The sequence below is a fragment of the Carcharhinus amblyrhynchos genome, chromosome 10 (assembly GCF_965287045.1).
Source record: "Carcharhinus amblyrhynchos chromosome 10, sCarAmb.v2.hapA, whole genome shotgun sequence".
In the NCBI taxonomy this organism is placed as follows: domain Eukaryota; kingdom Metazoa; phylum Chordata; class Chondrichthyes; order Carcharhiniformes; family Carcharhinidae; genus Carcharhinus; species Carcharhinus amblyrhynchos.
In genome coordinates, this window is record NC_137333.1 from 94,355,098 (window position 1) to 94,377,843 (window position 22,746).

At 48.0% G+C, this 22,746-nt stretch overlaps 1 protein-coding gene across 2 annotated transcripts in view; it reads right to left on the reverse strand.

Moving 5' to 3' along the window:
* The window catches only part of slc9a7 (solute carrier family 9 member 7), a 156,759-nt gene that overhangs the window by 40,768 nt on the left and 93,245 nt on the right, over window positions 1-22,746 (reverse strand). For both annotated transcript variants that reach the window (XM_080197627.1, XM_080197626.1), the window contains exons 5-12: window positions 21,212-21,324; window positions 19,448-19,553; window positions 18,516-18,657; window positions 13,985-14,090; window positions 8,787-8,875; window positions 5,013-5,126; window positions 2,333-2,444; window positions 1,406-1,559 (exon numbers count right to left, since the gene is read on the reverse strand). In XM_080197627.1, coding sequence (XP_080053753.1) covers window positions 1,406-1,559; window positions 2,333-2,444; window positions 5,013-5,126; window positions 8,787-8,875; window positions 13,985-14,090; window positions 18,516-18,657; window positions 19,448-19,553; window positions 21,212-21,324 — 936 coding nt within the window. The remainder of the gene's footprint in view (window positions 1-1,405; window positions 1,560-2,332; window positions 2,445-5,012; window positions 5,127-8,786; window positions 8,876-13,984; window positions 14,091-18,515; window positions 18,658-19,447; window positions 19,554-21,211; window positions 21,325-22,746) is intronic.

Consider the following 22,746-nt stretch of genomic DNA (forward strand, 5'->3'; position numbering starts at 1 on the left):
GCCACAGCTGCCAAAATATTTGGCACTTACCATTACCACAAGACAGGCATTTTTTAAAAAAAAATATATAAACAAAAACTCTGCACGTCATGGGGTGGTACGATGGCAGTGATTAGCACAGCTGTCTCACAGTACCAGGGACCTGGGTTCGATTCCAGCTGGGGTCACTGGCTGTGTGGAGTCTGCACATTCTCCCCGTCTCTGTGTGGGTTTCCTCCAGGTGCTCTGGTTTCCTCCCATGCTCCAAAGGATGTGGTTAGGTTGATTGTCCATGCTAAATTGACCCTTAGAGTCAGAGGACTAGCTAGGGTAAATGCACAGTGTTATGGGGATGGGGCCTGAGTGGGATTGTTGTCGGTGCAGACTCGATGGGCCAAATGGCCTCCTTCTACACTGTAGGATTCTATGATGCTACGATCTGGAATGTGCTGGACGCAGATTCAGTGATCACTTTCAAAATGGAATTGGACTTCTGCAGAAAGAAGGGCAGGGGAATGGAACTAATTGGACAACATTCCCAGAGAACCGGTACACGGAGTCAAACTACTCATTTCTGGGCTTTAAGATTCAAAGTTCCCGAGTCTTAGCAAGATACTCCTGGGAAGTGGTGGAACAGTGTCACAGCGGTTGGCACTGCTGCTTCACATCGCTAGGGACCTGGGTTCGATTCCAGCCTTGGGTGATCGTCTATGTGGAGTTTGTACGGTCTCCCCGTGTCTGCATGGGTTTACTTTTGTAATGTGGGCTTACATTAACACTACAATGAAATTACTGTGAAAACCCCCCGAATCGTCACACTCCAACACCTCTTTGGGGACACGGAGGGAGAATTTAGCATGGCCGATGCAGCTTATCAGCACGTCTTTTGGACTGTGGGAGGAAACCTGAGCGCCCGGAGGAAACCCAGGCAGACACGGCGAGAATGTGCCAACTCCGCACAGACAGTGACCCGAGCCAGGAATCGAACCCAGGTCCCTGGAGCTGTGAGGCATCAGTGCTCACCACTGTGCCACCGTGCTGCCCTTCTGGTGCTCTGGTTTCCTCCCACAGTACAAAGATGTGCAGGTTGGGCAGACTGGCCATTCTAAATTGCCCCTTAATGTCCAAAGATGTGTAGGTTAGCTGGATTAGCAAGGTAAAGCTGTGGGATTGGGTGGAGGGGAGGGCCTGGGTAAGGAGCTCTTTCGGAGAGTCAGTGCAGACTGGATGGGCCAAATGGCCTCCTTTTGCACTACGGGGTTTCTCCTCTTCTTTACTTAGAGGGGAATCTGAAAAACAAACACTTCAGTGCAGTGGCAGATCCAGCTGAGCGACCTACTGGTTAAATGAATGTTCTTGTGACAAAATTCAAGTTAAAATAAAACCCGACCCACAGTAGCCATTCAGAATGGAGTTAGATGCTGACCTGATCCGTAACCATGACAACGTTGGCGTAGTGCCTCCCCCGAAGACCCAGACGGTGAAGAAGACAATGAGCAGGGTGGTGGTGAACATCATTTGCCGGGCGTAGGTGGCGGTGTCCCGGATGGCAAGAGCAAAGGCCATGGCTCCTCTCAAACCTGCAGGAAGAACAAGGGTCACACATCGAGGTATTCAACACTCGGAGAGCGAGTCACGGTCAGGCTCATCCTTAACATCGGTGAACCGAGAGGAACGGTCCCCCTCCGCCTGTGGCTCAGTGGGTAATACATGTACCCCCTTGAGTCACGAGGGCTGCGAGTTCAACTCCCACTCTAGAGAGTTGACCATATGGGGCAGCATGGGTGGCACACTGGTCAGCACTGCCGCCTCTCAGCGCCAGGGACCCAGGTTCGATTCCCGGCTTGGGTCACTGACTGTGCGGAGTCTGCATGTTCTCCCCATGTCTGTGTGGGTTTCCTCCCACAGTCCAAAGATGTGCAGGTTGGGTGAATTGGCAATGCTAAATTGCCCCTTCTGGGGACGAGCTAGGGTAAATGAATGGAGTTACGGGGATAGGGCCTGGATGGGATTGTGGTTGGTGCAAACTCAATGGGCCAAATGGTCTCCTCCTGCACTGTGGGGATTCTCCAATTCTATGTGGCACGGTGGCTAACATTACTGGACCATAGACTTGGCTCAAGCTCAGAATGGTGAGCGGGTGGGCAAGTGGAGCTCAGTCCACGAAAAGATCAATCATGATCTTATTGATTGGCGGAGCAGGCTCAAGGGGCCAGATGGCCTACTCCTAACTCTTAAGACATCACTTCAAATCCCAACAGTGGAACAAAGAGAATTCAAATCGGTTACTGAAATGCTATTCTGATTAATATCTGGTGTCCTTAGCCAGTCCAGCCTAACCATGGCTCCTTACCTGCAATCATCATCATGTGTTGGAAGTTCCATCCTATCTTGTGCTTTCTGGCCAGATTCAGGAAAAAGGAGAGTGGGTAAATGTTGGCAGCTCGCCCCAGGAGGATAGCAATCTGATCAGCAAGAGCTGTTAAGGCCCACAATGACAGGAATCAGACTGCAGGCAGGTGACCAGCTAAATCATCTGGAGTTCATTTCTTCAAACAGACCACTCAGCCCCACAGACCTGTGTCTATCCCAGTGACCTTCAGCAGGCAAGGCTGAGAGAAATATCAACACCGTTCAAAAATCACAAGGAATGGAGCGAGATAGGGAGAGACTGTTCCCACTGCGGGAGTATGGGGAAACATAGCACACGAAATGGAATGGAACATTTAAATTATGAGAGAGGTAGAGTAGGCTTGGGTGGTTTTCTCTGGAGCAAAGAGGGGCGACTTGGTTGAGGCTTACAAGATTATGAGGGGCTTGGACAGGGTGGATAGGGAGCCGCTGTTCCCCTTACTCGAAGGGTCAGTTACGAGGGGACACAAGGTAAAACTGAGGGTTGGGAGGTTTAGGGGGGATTTGAGGAAAACCTTTTTTTACCCAGAGGGTGGTGACGGTCTGGAATGCGCTGCCTGGGAGGGTGGTGGAAGGGGGATACCTCATGTCCTTTAAAAAGCACCTGGATGAGCACTTGGCTCACTATAAACATTCAAGGCTGTGGGCCAAGTGCTGGCAAGTGGGATTAGCTGGGCAGGTCAGGGTCTTTCATGTGTCGGTGCAGACTCGATGGGCCGAAGAGCCTCTTCTGCACTGTAGTGTACCACGATTCTGTGAATTTGATCGGCAAAAGATCCAGAAGCGACTTGAGGAAAAGTCTTTTCGTGCAGCATGTGTTTCGGGTCTGGAACGCACGGCCTGAGAGACTGCGGTGAGAGAACAGTCAATCACAGCTTTCAATTGGGAATCGCAGAATCGTCTGAAGAGGTAAACATTACAAAGGAAATTACAGCACAGGAACAGGCCCTTCGGCCCTCCAAGCCTGTGCTGGTCATGATGCTCGAACTAAAAATAAACCTTCTTCCCTTGCTTGGACTGTATCTCTCTATTCCCTCCCTATTCACGTATCCATCCAGATGCCTGTTTAATGTTGTTGATGTGCCTGCTTCCACCACCTCCTCTGGCAGCACGTTCCAGGCCCCCACCACCCCCCGTGTGAAAAATCTCCCCCCGCACCTCCCCTAAACATTCCCCCTCTCACCCTGAACCTGTGCCCCCTTGTAACTGACACTCCCACCCTGGGAAAAAGCCTCTATTACAGACCTATGGGGAATGTTAAGCGGGCGGGACGAGTCCAGTTGCTCAAGCAGAGAGACAGTATGGAGACGATGGGTTGAATGGCTGGTTACAGCACAGGAGGTGGCCAAAGTCAGTGTCCTTCTACTCCCTTCTCCCTCGCACACCTGCTTAGCCTTCCCCTAAATATCTCTGAACCATTTGCAGCAAATACTTCTTGAGGTAGCGTTCTCACCATCCACTGGGTAAAGAAGCTTCTTCAGAATTCCCTGCTTTGATTATATGTGACTTACATTCACAGACCCACTACAAAAATAAACACGCTCTAAGTTTACCCTCTCAATTCCCTCCAGAATTTTAACGGCCTCTATCTAAGGTCTTCTTCCCCATTCAGACACATAATTTACTCAGCGAATTTAAAAAGGAAACAGTAAAGAGAGGGTGACGTAAGGAAGGGAGAATGTGCCTGGGAATATGTTGTTCAGGCAATGGGGGCTGCGTTTGCTTTGGGCTGCCCATGAACGAACAGCAAGGCCAGAATGTGGGTGACGAACCTTGACGTAACGGCATCAGCTTCCCCACCGTCTGGGAGCATAGCTTTCAGCCCGGCCATTGGCTTGTCACTTTGTCTCGCGGCGACACGGTGGCACAGCCGCTAACGCTGCTGCCTCACAGCGCCAGGGATCCGGGTTCGATTCCCGGCTTGGATCACCGTCTGTGCGGAGTCTGCATGTTCTCCCCGTGTCTGCGTGGGTTTCCTCCCACCGTCTGAAAGACGTGCTGATTAGGTGCATTGGCCAGGCTAAATTCTCCTTCAGTGTACCCAAACAGGCGCCAGATGTGGCGATTAGGGGACCTTCACAGAAATTTCATTGCAGCGTTAATATAAACCTACTTGTGACACTAAGAAATAAAATGAGACGAAAATCGGGAGAATAAAGGAAAAACATCTGCTGTTACTTCCCTGGAATCAATGCTCGATAATGAAATCACCAATTCCAAAGCTGTACATTGCAACAGCAAACATTTCTCCAACATCCTTAGTAGGTTCCTTTTACATAGATTATAGTACAGAGACAGGCCATTCGGCCCACATATTCCATGCTGATTTTTGAGCTTCACCGAAGCTTTCTCCTGCCCTTCCACATCATGCACTTACCAGCACTGTCCCCTGTTCTCTTCTCTCTCATATACTTACCCAGCCTCCGCATAAATGTTAATTTTAAGAAAAGACTTCTGCACTTTGTTCACGAATTTAGTCCAAAAAGCTACTGGAAGTAAAATACCCTGTTTAAAAATAGTGAGAATCAGCATTCCTGTTTAATTAATTCAGGCAGCAAATCTGCACTGCGCTACAGCGAACTTCCTTCGCTAAAGCAGCAGGAGTTTGCAGTAAAGGATACAAAGGCCCCCAGAATGAAGATGGGGTTGAAGATGTGGTTCTGAAACGTGAATAGTGCCAAACCCATGTAGGAAAATATGAAGTTTTCAGCCAGGAAATTCAGAACTTCGAACAACTGCAAAACAAGATGGTGATGTTAGTGTACAGGACACGGGGACACACTGCAGTTTGCGAATTTAGAAAAGCTGCAAAAGGTCTCAGGCTTTATACCCAGTGTAAAAGTGAGAGGGAAAGCAAACAGATAAGCACTGCCTCACCTGGTGGACAGAGTCAGTCAGTGCCCCGGCAGTGTACCACTGGCGGAGAGAGCCAGTGCCCCCAGGTTGCCATCCAGCAGTGTACTACTGACAGAGCTGGGAACCGCTGGTGTAGCTTGCCCGCACCTCATGGGAGCAATGCAGTGGCACAGTGGTTAGCTTGGGCCCCGGCACCAGGGACCAAGGTTCGAATCCTGGCTTGAATCACTGTCTATGTGGAGTTTGCACGTTCCCTCCCTGTCCATGTGGGTTTCCTCCGGGTGCTCCGGTTTCCTCCCACAGTCCCTAAGACGTGCTGCTTAGGTGCACTGGCCATGCTAAATTCTCCCTCAATGTACCCAAACAGGCACTGGAGTGTGCCAAATAGAGGACTTTCACAGTAAATTCATTGCAGTGTTAATGTGAACCGACTTAGATTAATAAATAAATAAAATTGTCGATTGTCAGAAAAACCTACCTGGTTCAATAATGTCTTTTAGAGAAGGAAATCTGTCCGTCCTTACCTGGCCTGGCCTACATTTGTCTCCAGAACCACAGCAATGTGGTTTATTCTTAAATGCCCTCAGCATGGCAATCAGTTCAAGGGCAATTAGGGATGGGTAATAAATGCTTTGACACAACCCATGAATGAATTTAAAAAAAAATCACTCCAGCACTGATGGCCCTGCCTTCAATTGCTTAGGTCCTGGCTCTGGAATATTCTCTCCAAGGCCTCTTCCTCTGCCCTGCTTTCCTCCATTAAGACACTCCTTAAAACCTACCACATTGACCAAGCTTTTGGCCACCTGACCCTACATCTCCTCGTGTGGCTGGGTGTCACATTCTATCCACCTGGAGTCACGCGTTTGTCCACAGAACCGCCTATCTATTCCTTTAACCCTCCCATCCCCCACCACTATCTCACTGCCAGCCCCCTACCTTCCCTCTGAGGCAATCTGGTCCTCCTGTCTTACCTTTTGTACCCCTGTTGATGCCTTTTGGGGGGGCCACTGGGGTAGTCTTTGGACCAGGACTATTCTTCTTCTTCTTCCCCTTCCTAACAGTTACCCTCCCATCCCGTCCCCCAGGCCCTGGGACCTCCACTTGACCGTGGTTCATAGCCATTATTGCCTCGTACTCCCTGACCAGAAACGCATCCTCTAAATGCAGCTCTAATCGCCTGACCCGGGCCCTTAATCTGGTTTCCAATGGGGATACTATAAGCATAGACATGGGTCAAGGGTGGAGTAGGAAAAACACATTGTTAAGATGGCGGCGCGGGCTCGTTGGGCCGAAGGGTCTGTTTCCTGTGCTGTGTTGTTCTTTGTTCACATTGGAGATTCTATGTGTTGTATTGGAAGACATAGAATCCTCCAGAACAGGAGGAGGCCATTCAGGCCATCAAGTCTGCACCGACCACAATCCCATCCAGGCCCTGTCCCCATAACCTCATGTATTTACCCTAGCTCGTCCCCCTGACAGTAAGGGGTGATTTAGCATGGCCAATCCACTTAACCTGCAAATTTTTGGACTGAGGGGGGGAATCCGGAGCACCTGGGAGGAAACCCACGCAGACACGGGGAGAACACGCAAACGCCACACAGACAGTGACCTGAGGCTGGAATTGAACCCGGGTCCCTGGCACTGTGAGGCAGCGATGCTAACCACTGTGCCACACTCTGTTTCGTCACATCCCTGCGAAGGACACATGTTTGAAGATCGGGTTGGAGAATTGCTTTTGTTAACTGCCACAATTACCATGATATCCCAGCAACGGGCTAGCAGTAAATCCTGGAATTACAGTTAGCAAATGGAAGTGGACTTCTGCAGTCAGGTGGGAGAGTTGAAGAGAAAATCCCAATCAGCAACAAAAATCCTCACCGAAGATCATCCATTTGTAAAGTCATCCCTGTCCCAAAAGATAGGAGGTCATTCAGTCCTTCGATCGATGGCTGATCCATACTCCCGTTCTTTCCCCATATCCCTCGACACCTTTACAGTCTAAAACCTCTCCGTTTCCTTCTTAAATATATTCAGTGATTTGGGCTCCACAGCTTCCTATGGTAGAGGATGCCACAGGTCTGCCACCCTCTGAGTGAAGAGCTTTCTCATTATTTGGCTTCAATTACCTACCCCATAGCCGGAGACCATGATCCCTTGTTCCGGACTCCCAGCCACAGGGAGCAGCATCTCTACATCCAGTCTGTCCAGCCTTCCCCAATGTTAATTGCTCCGACCATTTAGCAGCGACACCTTCAGTAGCCTAGATCCCAAATCCTGGCAATCTCTCACTAAACCTCACGATTCCTTCAAGGCACTCTTTAAAACTGACCTCTTTAACCAAGTCTTCAGCCACCTATCAGACAATCTCTTTATGAGGCTTGGTGTCAAGTTCAATGACACTCTTGGATGCCATACAAGTGTAGGTGGTCAGGTGATAGATGCATGGTGGCACAGTAGTTAGCACTGCTGCCTCACAGTGCCAGCAATCCGGGTTCAATTCCGTCATTGCGTGGAGTTTGTATGTTCTCCCTGTGTCTGCGTGGGTTTCCTCCGGGTGCTCCAGTTTCCTCCCACAGTCCAAAGGTGTGCAGGTTAGGTTGACTGGCCACGTTAAATTAATCTTAGTGTCGGGGGATTAGCAGGGTAAATATATGGGGTTACGGGAATTGGGCCTGGGTGAGATTGCAGACCTGGGGTGCAGATTCGATCGGCCAAATGGCCTCCTTCTGTATGGTAGGAGTTCTATGATTCTATGATAGTAAATATGGGCTAGAATTCTATCCAACTGTATCCTTCCTGTGGGCAGCACGGTGGCACAGTGGTTAGCATTGCTGCCTCACAGCTCCGGGTTCAATTCCAGCCTTGAGTGACCGTCAGTGTGGAGTTTGCACATTCTCCCTGTATCTGTGTGGGTTTCCTCCCACAGTCCGAAAGACGTGCTGATTAGCTGGATTGGCCATGAAAAATTGCCCTTTAATATGCCAAGATATATAGGTCAGGGGGATTAGTGGGTAAATACATGGGGTTATGAGGTAATCATAAAATCCCTATAGTACAGGAGGCCATTTGGCTCATTAAGTATGTTCCAACAGCAATCCCACGCACGCCCTATTCCCATAACACTACACATTGACCCTGCTAATTCCCCCTGACAGTAGGGTCAACTTAAACATGGCCAATCAGCCTAACCCGCACACACTTGGACTGTGGGAGCAAACTGGAGCATCCGGAGGAAACCCACACAGACAAGGGGAGAATGTGTAAACTCCGCACAGGCTGTGACCCAGGCTGGAATTGAACCTGGATCCCTGGCACTGAGGTAGCAGCGCTGATCACTGTGCCATCCCATGGGGTAATCATGGGTCAGAGTTGGTGCAGGCTCGATCAGCTGAATGGCTTCCTTCTGCACTGTACGGATTCTATGATTCCTAGTTTAGGCCAGTGGTTTGGACTGCCACTCTGCTGTGACGTTCCAACTCAAAAAGATGAATTTTTCAAACTGACAGCGAAGGAATGACACCAGTGGGCTTCCATACCTGCTTTGTTCGGTCTCTGGACTCCGGTGACAGGTTATTGTAGGTGTAATGAGCCTGTGTAATTCCACAGAAGAGGACTGCAACCACACCTGCACACAGGAAAACAAGGCTAGTTAAAACAGGAAGGCTGGTCAAACTCCTTCTCATTTCAGATATGTGGCGAGTAATATTTGTGGCAGACAAGTGCCAGGCAGTGGCCATCTCTGTCAAGAGTCCAACCACCTCCACTTGATGTCCAATGACACTATCGTCACGGAATCACTCACTATCAACACTCTGGAGGTTAACGTTGGCCAGAAGTTGAACTGGACCAGTTTATATAAATACTGAGCTTACTAGAACAATCCGGCATTGGGAATCCAGCAACTCCCGACTCCCCAAAGTCCGTCTGCCATCTACAAGGCACAAGTCAGGCGTGTGATGGAAAACTTTCCACTTGTCTGGATGAGTGCAGCTCCAACAACACTCAAGAAGCTTAACACCATCCAGAACAGAGCAACTTGCATGATTGGAACCCCATTCACCAACCTAAACATTCAATATCACCCATACACAGTGGCTGCAGTGTGTACCATCCATAAGATACACGGCAGCAACTCACCAAGGCACCTTAGATAGCACGTTCCAAACCCACAACCCCCAACACAAGGAGGATAAGGGCAGCAGATACCTGGGAACACCACCACCTAAAAGTTCCCCTCCGAGCCAATCATCCTGACTTGGAAATATATTGCATATCCTTCATTGTCACTGGATCAAAATCCTGGATCTCTCTCCCTAACAGCACAGTGGGTGCACCTACACCACATAGACTGCAGCAGTTCAAGATGGTGACTCATCACCATCTTCTCAAGAAGGGACAAGCAATAAATGCTGGTTTAGCCAACGATGCCCACATCCTGTGAATGAATAAATAAAAAAAAATTCAGCACAAGAATGGTACAGTGGCGCAGTAGTTAGCCGTGCTGCCTCACAGCGCAAGGAACTCGGGTTCAATTCTGGCCTCAGGTTATTGTCTGTGTGGAGTTTGCACATTCTCCCCGTGTCTGTGTGGGTTTCCTCCGGGTACTCTGGTTTCCTCCCACAGTCCAAAGATGTGCAGGTTAAGTGAATTGGTCATGCTAAATGACCCTTTGTGTGCAAAGATGTGTAGGTTGGGGGAGATAAGTGGGGTAATGAGGATAAGGTCTGGGTGGGATGCTCCGTTGGTGCAGATTCGATGGGCTGAATGTCCTGCTTCTGCACTGTAGGATTTTATGAACCCTATGGCCGGAATTTTAACCAGCACACCCGCACAAGGCTCATCATAAAATTGTGCCCAAGACCAAGGGAGAATGATGTTCTGTGAGCCACACGCACCCCGGTTCCAGGGCAGGTGTGCCAGTAAAATCAGGGCCAATGATTCCACAATCTCTGCAGCCAATGAGATGCAAGTTTGAATCCAGAAAACATGGGAGCCAATCGTCTCACTGAACTGGGGTAGGCAGAGGCGGGGTTGTGGAGGAGGCGGGGCTGAGCTATACAAATGAGCGGCATAGGGTTCCTGACTTGGACCTGGGTTCGATTCCCGGCTTGGGTCACTGTCTGTGTGGAGTTTGCACGTTCACCCCGTGTCTGCGTGAGTTTCCTCCGGGTGCTCCGGTTTCCTCCCACAGTCTGAAAGATGTGTTGGTTAGGGTGCATTGACCTGAACCGGCGCTGGAAAGTGGTGACGAGGGGAATTTCACAGTAGCTTCATTGCAGTGCCAATGTAAGCTTTATTTGAGACTAACAAATAATCTTTTTTTTATTACTTTTACTTTAAGTTACAGAACAACTTATTTGTGATACTTGTGGCATGTTTCTATTTTAAAACCATGATTTACTGGGCAGCAGAATTTTTGATGATGATGCCATTGTGAACTTGGGAGAACTTAGAGAAGAAGTCATCTTACTGCACGTAAGTATGCCCTTCAAGGGGATTCCTGACATATTAGCAAAGGGATTGCAAAAAAATATAAAGCACAAACCCTAAGACCAAATTCAGCTTAAAACTCATCGACCTGCCCACGTCCCACTGCCGGAACATAAAGAGCAGATCTGTTTTATCCATAAAGGTGAAACAGTCGGCAGGTTACAGATGTGCAGCCTCTGGAGTCAAGACACAGCAACTGATGCAAGTAATAAATCATCAGCTTCTCACTTTAGTGGCGATCCAAACCTCTCTCCCGCTTGTTAAACAGAGTCACTCAGGCTGCAGAGAGCGAAGCAAGCCTTCCATTCAAGTTTTCCACACCATCCATCAAATCCCCTCGCCTCGCAATCATGGCCCAATAATGGAAACCTTTTGTTCTCCGTAAGGGAGAAGAGCCTATACAATTTCCCCCACCTGCCAGACTGCAGCAATGTCCTGATTGAGTGCTGTGCCACGGATTACTTCACGGTTTACAAAAGGAGCAGTCAGTCCCTGAAGCGGGGGCTATTTTCCTGCCAGACTCCAGCTGAATTCCAATGAGACACAATACATCGGAGGAGGCCTGGATCTGGGAAACTAATTCACTTGGAACGAAGCGTAGGACAGCAGCCACACAGGCTCTCCCCGCTTCCTCCAGCATCCACTACTTTTCAAAAAGATTTAATTTTGCACTGCCATCGCCACCAACCTGATCAAGATTAAGTTTCGATTAAGGCCCTCTGTTCTTTTCTGATGTTTGCCTTGAAGCGTATAAATTCATGCTTATCCAAGGTTCTTAGAAATGGTATTTCGTGTCTGCATTCTCAGATTAGTTCCACATGGGAGACAAAACCCTAGAATCCCTGCAGTGCAGAAGGAGGCCATTCAGCCCATTGAGTCTGCACAGACCACAATCCCATCCAGGTCCCATCCGTGTCACACCATATATTTACTCTGCTAATCCCCCTGACACAAAGGGTCAATTTATGGGTGTAACGGTGGCACAATGGTTAGCACTGCTGCCTTACAGTGCCAGGGACCTGGGTTCAATTCTGGCCTGGGTGTGGAGTTTGTATGTTCTCCCCAAGTCTGTGTGGGTTTCCTCCAGGTGCTCCCACAGTCCAAAGATGTGGGCGTTAAGTGGATTGGCCGCGCTAAATTGATCCTAGTGTCAGGGGGATTAGCAGGGTTAATACATGGGGTTACAGGGAACCGCCTGAATGGGGATTGCTGTCATTGCAGGCTTGATGGGCCAAATGGCCTCCTTCTGCCTGTAGGGAGTCTATGATTCTGTAATTTAGCATGGCTAATCTGCCTAATCTTCACATCATAGAATCCAATAGTACAGAAGGAGGCCATTTGGCCTGTCGAGTCTACACTGACCACAATCCCACCCAGGCCCTATTCCTATAGCCCTACATTTTATTCTGCTAATCCTCCCGACACTGGGGCCAATTTAGCGCGGCCAATCAACCAAACCTGCACACCTATGGACTGTGGGAGGAAACCCACACAGAGACAGGGAGAACGTGCAAACTCTACATAGACAGTCACCCGAGGCTGGAATCAAACCCGGGTCCCTGGCGCTGTGAGGCAGCAGTGCTAACCACTGTGCCACCATGCTGCCCCTCTGTTTAGCCCCACTGAGTGGTATGTTTTGACCTAAACTTACTGGAGCACCACCTCCTATTCGCACCAATGCACCACTGTCTACATTATACATACTAGCCAGCCCTGTGGCAGCTCTGAAGAAAACAGATGGACAATTTTGTGCCACTTTACAGGAGCGGGCCCCTCTATCCTACCCTTTCGTTCATGGCTAAAAGCTGATTTATATCTTTATACCTGCCCTGGCTCCGTTACCCTCAATCTCCTCATTTGACAAAAATCCACAGTTTTGCGATCGTTACTTGGCCCCCCAGTCTCGGCAGGCTTGTGGAGAAGGAGAATTTTTCATCTCCAATAGCCCTCCCGCACAAAGAAATGCTTCCGGATATTACCCCTGGCCCTTGTCCTGGACTCCTCCCACCTAAGAGAATACTGTAAATAACTCGACCTAGTGTAGAAGACAATTCCATTTCCCCAGCCCCAAAAAAATCATGCTTTTGCATATACTTGGCATAGGTCAACCTTCTTTACAGCCACAACACTCAGCTTAGTCATCAGAATCATGCCCACAAGTGCATGCTTTACATTCTGATTGGTACCTTATAAACTGGGTGCATGCGATCAAGCAGACAATATAGCCGGTGTTGTGAAGATGCTGGGTGCTTAAGACATGCCCACTCTTTGCATCGGATCTGAACTGAGGAGCCTATTGGTCCATATCCAAAGTGACTTCCACCAAATGGGATTCCTGCCACAGGGCTAGCATAAGGGGAGAGGAACGAATTACCACACTTGGGTGCAGGTGCCCTGTGCTCATCAGGAGCATCATCTCCCCCACCACCAACCTCCAAGATGGCCTCCCTAACTGTGCCTCCTTTAGGGCTTCCACATCTTGACCCCCAACCAGCTCCCCCCACAACCCACTCCCTGGGGTCCCTGATCTTTCCTCAATCAAAGCCCCAGGCTCATGTTCAGCAGCCATATTCCTTCTCCTCAGGTTGGCACCCATGCTACCCCCCTGTTTCTCTAAATCAGAACTAAATTGTCTCTTTCAGAGCTGCCACAGGGCTGGCTGGCATGTACAGTGTAGACAGTGGTGCGCTGGAGAGATAGGGGCTTGCTGTTCAGTTAGGTGTGGGTCCAAACATAAGACTGGGGCTAAACAGAGGGAGATCTACACTACCATGGTCCTGTGTGGGAACTAAGCTGAGAATGCAGATACAAAGTACCACCCTGCGAACCTGGATAAACACGATAAACGCTCCCAGGCAAAGGTCACAAAAGACCAGAGAACCCAGCTTGGGTCACTGTCTGTGTGGAGTTTGTGCATTGTCCCTGTCTCTGCGTGGATTTCCTCCGGGTCTTCCGGTTTCTCTCCACAGTCCAAAGGCGTGCTGGTTAGGGTGCATCGGCCATGCTAAATTCTCCCTCAGTGTACCCGAACAGGGCCAGATTGTGGTGACTTGGGAATTTTCACAGTAACTTCATTGCAGCGTGAATGTAAGCCTACTTATGACGAATAAATAAACTTTAACTTTATTTAGCTTTACTAAGAAATAAACCTGAACTATAATGCTGGGTCAAGCCTGTAACATCCTTCCAAAGGCAGCACCTTAATCCCTGTGCAGACCCGTGTTCCCAGGTTAGTCCAACTCACCAGTGAAGCCGCAAGCTTCCGCCAGGAGGAAGGTGCTCCAGGACATCAGGAAAAAGAGTGCCGTCTCTAGGAGAGGGAAGCAATGCAGCTTGGTGAACTTGGTGACGTGAGAGAGCAGTGGTTAAGGCAACAGCTTAAGATCAGAGATCAAACCTAACGGAATCCCATTCAACAAAAATCAGAACATCCTTACCGGCGAGACTGCAGCGGACTAGCTGATCTTCACTAGCACTGCTCATGAGTTGATTGAGTTCCAGAGTTACCTTCTTTGGCCACGTGCGTCTTACTCACGTTGTCTGCCATTTTGAGATCGTTACATAAGAACATAAGAACATAAGAAATAGGAGCAGGAGTAGGCCATCTAGCCCTTCGAGCCTGCCCCGCCATTCAATAAGATCATGGCTGATCTGTCGTGGCTCAGTTCCACTTTCCCGCCCTCTCCCCATAACCCTTAATCCCCTCTCTTATCAAGAACCCATCAACCCGCTTCTTAAAAATATTTAGCGAGGCAGCCTCCACCACTTCAACGGGCAGAGAATTCCAGAGATTCACCACCCTTTGAGTGAAGAAGTTCCTCCTCAACTCCGTTCTAAACCATGAACAGTTCCCACAAAAAAAAGGGGACATAATAGAACATAAAACTGTACAGCACAGTACAGGCCCTTTGGCCCTCGATGTTGTGCTGAGCTATGTTCGAACCCAAGATCAAGCTACCCCACTCCCTATCATTCTGGCGTGTTCCATGTGCCTATCCAGTAACTGATTGAAAGTTCCTAAAGTGTCCGACTCCAATGTACTGAGCCAGCTAGTGGCTAACTAATTCTCTCTGTTTGGCGTTCGCTCCCTTGGGAGCAGAGTCCAACTTCTCAAGATGAGTAGAAATTCATCACAAAGCACTGGGGGACGGTGGCCTAGTGGTTGTATCACTGGACATGGTAACGTAAAGGCTGTGGGGACAAGGATTCAAATCCCAACACAGGGTGGGACTTAAATTCAATTCATAATCCGGAATTGTAAACTAGTCTCTGCAATAGTGACCATGAAATCATTTCCAATTACCGTAAAAACCCATCTAGTTCACCAATGTCCTTCAGGGAAGGAAATCTGCCACCCTTACCCTGTCTGGCCTACATGTGACTCTAGACATGCAGTAATGTGCTGACCCTTAACTGCCTTCTGAAATGATGTGGCCGGCCACTCAGTTCAAGGGTCATTAGGAATGGGCAACAAATCCTGGCCTTGCCTTCAAAAAAATAAAGAAAAAATAACTAGCTTGCTTCCTATCCCTTTCTCATCTTAAAAGATATTACTGTTTTATGAATACATCTGAACTAAGGATTGGGGAGACACAGATTTCAAGGTTCAAGGCACAAAATGATGTGAGGAAAAGCTTTTTGTTCTACATAGAGTATGGTAATGGCCTGGAATTCGCTGCTTATAAGCATGGAGGACTGGACTGGATGGGCTGAACGGCCTTTTCTGTAGCATAATGACTATCCCATCAGGCACAGGAATCGCTAACAGTTTTAACAGCTGATACCTTCAGATGTGACAAGTGCCAAGTCACTTATTACATGATGGGTGGAAGTGAAGTCTACCCATTTATAATTGTGGGAAGCTAAAAAACGTGAAAGGTCAGGGTACATTGTCACTTCAATTGGCCCAATTCTCCTCATCTTTCTTTCGCCAGATCCCAAGGACATTAAGTCATGTAGAGCTGAAGTTCTGAGTACAGCCAGTAGCTTATTAGTAACTATTCTTCCACTGTACACAGAGAGGGTGAACACTGGCTGCTTATAATAACCACAAAGATAAAAGTGGCATCACAGCAGAGCTTGCGGGTTTAGCCCTTTTTGCAACATCAAGTCTCCATCAGGAAGGCACTGGTATTGAACCATCACTGAAGCAGACCTTCATCAGGTCGAATAACAAACATTATTCTTCAGTCAAAGCCCGTCATCTTAACAATATCTCTTCCCGTAATGTGGCCACTGCTGTCCGGACTACATGATCACGTTTTTTTATTCGTTCATGGGAGATGGGCATTGCTGGCTAGGCCAGCATTTATTACCCATCCCTAGCTGCCCAAGGGCAGTTCAGAGTCAACCACATTGCTGTGGCTCTGGAGTCATATGTAGGCTAGCCTGGGTAAGGATGGCAGTTAGGGTGGCACAGTGGCTGGCACTGCTGCCTCACTGCGCCAGGGGCCCAGCTTGAGTCACTGTCTGTGTGGAGTTTGCACATTCTCCCTGTATCTGCGTGGGTTTCCTCCAAGTGCTCCAGTTTCCTCCCACAGTCCAAAGATGTGCTGGTTGGGTGCACTGGCCATGCTAAATTCTCCCTCGGTGTACCTGAACAGGCACCAGAGTGTGGCGACTAGGGGATTTTCACAGTAACTTCATTGCGATGTTAATGTAAGCCCACTTGTGACACTAATAAATAAATTTCTACTTTGAACTGAATGGGTTTTTCTAACAGTTCATCGTTTCATGGTCTTCAGTAGATTCTTAATTCTAGTTTTTTTTATTGAATTGAATTCAAATTCCACCATCTGTCTTGGGGGGATTCAAACCCGGAACATTAGCTGAGTCTCTGGATAAACAGTTTGGCAATAACACCACTAGGCCATCACCGCTTTTGAACGGCGGAACAAGCTCGAAGGGCTGAATGGCCTACTACTTTCTACGTTTCCATATTGTCCAACCATAGTCCTGCAAAAGTGTCTCCAGTTGGCCTTTTCCTTTCCTCAGTGACTTGCACCAGTGATTTACTGTGTAGTTAATCATGTAGGGTAAGGATACCAGGTGGCATCAGTAAACCAGCTGGGTTTCAACTAGCCCAATAATGACCCGACTTAACACAGAAACATAGAAAAACTACAGCACAATACAGGCCCTTCGGCCCACAAAGTTGTGCCGAACATGCCCCTACCTTAGGGATTACTCGGCTTACTTATAACCCTCTATCTTACTTATTATCTAAAAGTCTCTTAAAAGACCCTTAAGGACTTAACAAAGAACAAAGAAAATTACAGCACAGGAACAGGCCCTTCGGCCCTCCAAGCCTGCACCAGCCATGCTGCCGACTGAACTAAAACCCCCGACCATTTTTAGGACCATATCCCTCTATTCCAATCCTATTCATATATTTGTCAAGATGTGCCTTAAAAGTCACGATCGTATTTAATGAATTAAATTTCACATCTTACTTTGGTTACCAGTAGTATAATCTAGCTGGGTAACGTTGTTTGCAGTAAGAACAGGAACCAATAAACAAATCATCTCAACCACTGGAAAATGATGATCCAATCAATGTCTCCCTCTCTCTCTCTTTCCTGTGATCCTCACTCCCACAGGAATATTAATAAAGCTGCAAAAATGCCAGCTAGTAATTTTCCAGAAAATCTGTTTCTATAAACACGTCTCAGTGGAGCTGGCCTCCATCAGCAGCAGACACAAATCTGTAATATTGTGTCAGCTGGGACTCGTATCTCTGAACTGCAACCTTCATACAGAGAAGCACCAGTCAGACCAGTCCTGATGTCCACCAGCACTAACGCCTCAGCAAGCTCGTCCCCTTCAGCTAAGTGTGCGCGCCACAGTCTGCAAAGGAGAAGATTCTACCAGTAAACCAAGTTATAGGTAAGGGCAGCACGGTGGCCTAGAGGTTAGCACTGCTGCCTTGAAGCGACAGGGACCCGGGCTCGATTCCTGGTCACTACTGGTGTGGAGTTTGCACGTTCTACCTGTGTCCGCGTGGGTTTCCTCCAGGTGCCCCGGTTCCCTTCCATCCTCCAAAGATGTGCAGGTTAGATTGATTAGCCATGCTAAATTGCTAACCTGGTGTTGTGAGACTTCTTACTGAAATTGCCCTAGTGTCAGGGGGACTGGCTGGAGTTAGTGCATGGGGTTACGGGGATAGGGCATGGGTAGGGTGGTGGTCTGGGCAGACTTGATGGGCTGAATGGCCTCCTTCTGCACTGTAGGGGTTCTATGATTAACCAGGCTGAGCTCATTTGGGCAGCAATCCCGTTTCAAAGTTGAGTAGGTCTTTGGTCCGAGTCGCACTCCTGGCACCCCAATATTGTGGCTTCAGTCTGTAGCTGAGGGGGTGTCAAACTGCAGGAAGTATCATCTTCCAAATAGCTGCCCTCACTGGTGGCTGTAATCCATCCCAGCGGCACTATCTAAAGAAGGATGAGGGAATCGTCACAGCGTCTTGGCCAACATTCATCCCCAAATATCACCCAAAAACTATCAGCCTAATTATTGATCTGCTCTTTGGGTCGTACGGACCTTCCAATGTGGAAATTGGGTGAATTTTTCTCAACTTGAAGCAGATTTCATCGGCTGCAAGATATTTTGCGCATCCTGAGGGCAGGAAAGGTGTTATGTAAATGCAACTTCTTTCGTTACCCCATTGTCAAAATGGCTTGCAAGCACCACACACACACACACACACACACACACACACACACACACACACACACACACACACACACGGGTTTCTCCCTGTCGTGGTAAAAGGATATCAGAGCAGTCAGCACTCCAGTTACTGCCCCCATCGCAAACGAGCCACTGAATATTCCAAGAAAGACGCCCACACACTTGAAGAAAGCAGCTGCATCGAAGGTGTGGCTGTTCTCACCCGCTGGCTGGTAAGCAACAATTGACCTTTCGTGAAAACAAAAAATATACAGACTTTATTTCGCCGGGACAGGCACACTCAGACAAACGACCCCCTGCCACACAGACGAGCTCCCCCACCCGCCCCACACACACAGGTAAGCCACCCCCTGCCCCCACCCCACACAGACAAATGCCCCAGACACACACACACACACACACACACACACACACACACACACACACACACACACACACACACACACACACACACACACACAGACGACCCCCAGACACACACAAGTTCCTTACTATGGGAGAAGTGAAGTAAGAATGCTTAATTGCTCTAAAATGATTTCCCACCCGTCCCGGTCCCGAAGATACAAACTTCAGTTATTTTACGACACGTACTGACAATTCACTGTTACCATGGGTACTGACCCCCCACCCACAATGCACCATTACCATCGGTACCAAAACCGCCCCCAATTCACCGTTACCATGGGTACTGACCCTCCACCCACAATGCACCATTACCATCGGTACCAAAACCGCCCCCAAATCACCGTTACCATGGGTAATGACATTCTGTCCACAATGCAACATCACCATAGGTACCAACGCTGCCTCCAATTCGCTGTTACTATGGTTACCAGCATTGCCCCCCCCATTCGCCATTACCATGGTTACATTCATTACCCCCAATTCGCCGTTACTATGGTGCCAACATTCCATCAGTGGTTCACGCACAAGGCTGTTCCTCCCTCGGGTGAATCATCGCAGGGAACACACGAAGCAAAGGCTTTTTAAAAAAATTTGAAATGGCATTTCCACTTACGATGACAGCACAATGGCCACAGCATCATTCAGCACACTCTCTCCAAACAGCAACGCATAAAGGTCAACATCTACCTGAAGCTCATTGAATATGGCAAGGACAGTCACTGTAGAGAGAGAGAGAGAAAGTGGGAAAACTTGCAGTGCAACTCATGAAAAACACAAAAGATTTTGAAAGCTTGAAAGAAAATGAGCAACAACGGTTTCAGAGACTAACTTGGGGGAGATATTTTCCTTGTCTGTGCTTATATTAGCTCCAGACTCGAATAATCTCCTGAACAGTTCTCCAACTTGCACGTTCCAGGAACTTCAACTCACTTCTACATTTGCTGTCCATATTTTACCTCATGATGTGTCCCAATCATTATCAGAATTTCTAAGATTGCAGGCAACACAAAGCTCAGAAGTGTCATAAACACGGAGGAAGACACTGATTGAATTCAAGGTGTTGGTAGACAAACTGGGTTGGCCTCTGGGATTTTGAAGTCAACGTAAAAAAAGACAGACTGTACACGCTAAACTATCCAAATTTAAATTGGCGGCAAGGTAGCACAGTGGTTAGCACTGTTGCCTCACAGCACAGGGGACCTGGGTTCAATTCCCAGCTTGGGTCTCTGTCTGTGTGCAGTTTGCATGTTCTCCCTGTGTCTGTGTGGGTTGCCTCCGGGTGCTCCTGCTTTCTCCCACAGTACGAAAGACGTCCTGGTTAGGTGCATTGATCATGCTAAATTCTCCCTCAGTGCACCCGAACAAGCACCAGAATGTGGCAACTAGGAGAATTTCGCAGTAACTCAATTACAGTGCTAATGTAAGCCTACAGTTGTCATAACCTAGTACTCAGCCTTGTTACCCTCATCTGCATTAATTACGGGCATTTAATATTTCCCTTCTGTCCTTACACCGACACTGGAATATTCAAGGTGGCAGCGAGCCAGAGCATTATGGAATCTCGGTACGGGGATCAGAATGCAGTCAAACATTCCTTTATCCTTTCACAGGATATGGCTGGGTCAGCATTTGTTGCCTATCTCTAATTGCCCTTAAATTGAGTGGTTTGCTAGGCCATTTCTGGGAGCACTTAAGAGTCAACCAAATTGCTGTGGCTCTGGAATCGGTAGGTCAGACCAGGTAAGGACAGCAGATTTCCTTCCCGAATGGACATTAGTGAACCAGATGGGTGTTGGCAACAATCGACAACGGTTTCCCAGCAAAGGTGACTATACCCGCCATCTGGCTCACTGATGTCCTTTAGGGAAGGAAATCTGTCCTCCTTACTAGGTCTGGCCTACGTGTGACGTCAGAGCCACAGCAATGTGGTTGACTCTTAACTGCCCTCTGAAGTGTATCACGCCACCACAGAAAAGTAGCAAAAGAAAGGAATCACTATGATTGTAACTACAGCACAAGAACACCAAGGGTTCAAGAAAGTGGTGCGCCACCACCTTCTCAAGGACAATTACTGACGGGCAATAAATATTGGGCTTGCCAGCGATACCCGCATCGCATATATGAATGAGAAAACCTCGGCAAATGGTAGATCTTTTGGCCTTCTTAATATCTCTCTCAGTTTGGAAAGAGTCCAAATGTAACATTTTATTTATCTGTACCTTCACAAACTCCTCAGCCACGGGCCCCTGACCTTCTAATACCTAAATGCCTTCATCTGCAGGTCGACAAGACAGATTCGAAGATGTGGGATGATGGAAAACATAAATGGCAATACCCACTTACCCTGCTGCTAGCACACCTGCATGCTAACACATACCTGGATCAGTGGCAGAAATGATGGCACCAAAAAACAGGCAGTCTGTGTAGTAAAATCCATCTTCAAGTTGTCCCACTGCATACATCAGCTTCACAATTCCATACATAAAGTTTCTGAAACAAACACAAGAGGTTTTTTTTTAAAAAAATGATTTTTGTTTAAACCACAGCAGAAAATAAGGGAAGAATTTCCACCAATGTTCTCCGAACCGCTGACTATAACTCAAAACGAAACCAAAGTGTACCCAGGCTAGCTGGAGTTTCTAGTGGTCTTCTGCTAAATGAGAGATTGTGGAAAATCTACCTCACAATATTATCCCGGGGCATCTCTCTTGGAGCACCACCAGCTAACATACAACTCCAGATGAGTCATATATCCAGACCAAAGACTTGCATTTATATATAAACATAGAAACTTGAAGCAGGAGTAGGCCATTCGGCCCTTTGAACCTGCTCCGCCATTCATTTTGATCGTGGCTGATCAAATTCAATATCCTGATCTTACCTTCCTCTCTATATCCCTCGATCTCTTTAGCCCCAAGAGCTTTATCTAATTTCTTCTTGAAACCACACAATGTTTTGGCCTCAACTACTTTCCATCGGAGTGAATTCCGCACATTCACCACCCTCCGGGTGAAGAAATTTCTCTTCACCACAGTCCTAAAAGATTTAGCCCTTATCCTCAAAATATGAGGATATGAGTTCTGGACCCCCCACCACTGGGGACATTCTTTCTGAATCTACCCTGTCTAACCCTGTTAGAATTTTATAAGTTTCTATGAGATCCCCTCTCACTCTTCTAAACTCCAGTGAACATAATCCTAACCGACTTAGACTCTCCTCATATGACAGACCCGCCATCCCAGGAATCAGCCTGAAAAACCTGTACTATTGCAAGAACATCCTTCCTCAGATAAGGACACCAAGACTGCACACAATACTCCAGGTGTGGCCTTATCAAGGCCTATACAATTGCAGTAAAACATCCTTATTCCTATACTCAAATCCCCTCACTATGAAGGCCAACATACCATTGCCTTCCTTACTGTCCGCTATACCTTTGCGCTTACTTTCATGGCCGCTGGAACTTCTTTACAACCAGTGAAGAAGCTTTGAGAAATAATTGGGAAACCAGACAGCCAATCTGCACAGCAACTCCCATAAAAACAGCAATGTGACAATGACTGAATAGTCTTTGTGACACTGATTGAGGGACAAATATTGGTCAGAACACCCTGGATAAGTCTTCTTCAAAATAGTGCCATGGGGTCTTTCACATCCACCCAAACAGGCAGATGTCTGCCTGTCTGAAGAGATGGCACCTCCGACGTTGTCCCCTCACTACTGCACGGGCCTTGCTTTTGCGCCCTGGGGTAGCAATTGAACCCAGAACCTTATGACTCAGGGGAAGAATTACACTAACTGAGCCACAGATCACACCATAAGACATAGGAGCAGAATTAGGCCACTCTGCCCATCGAGTCTGCTCCGCCATTCAATCATGGCTGATATTTTTCTCCTCCCTATTCTCCTGCC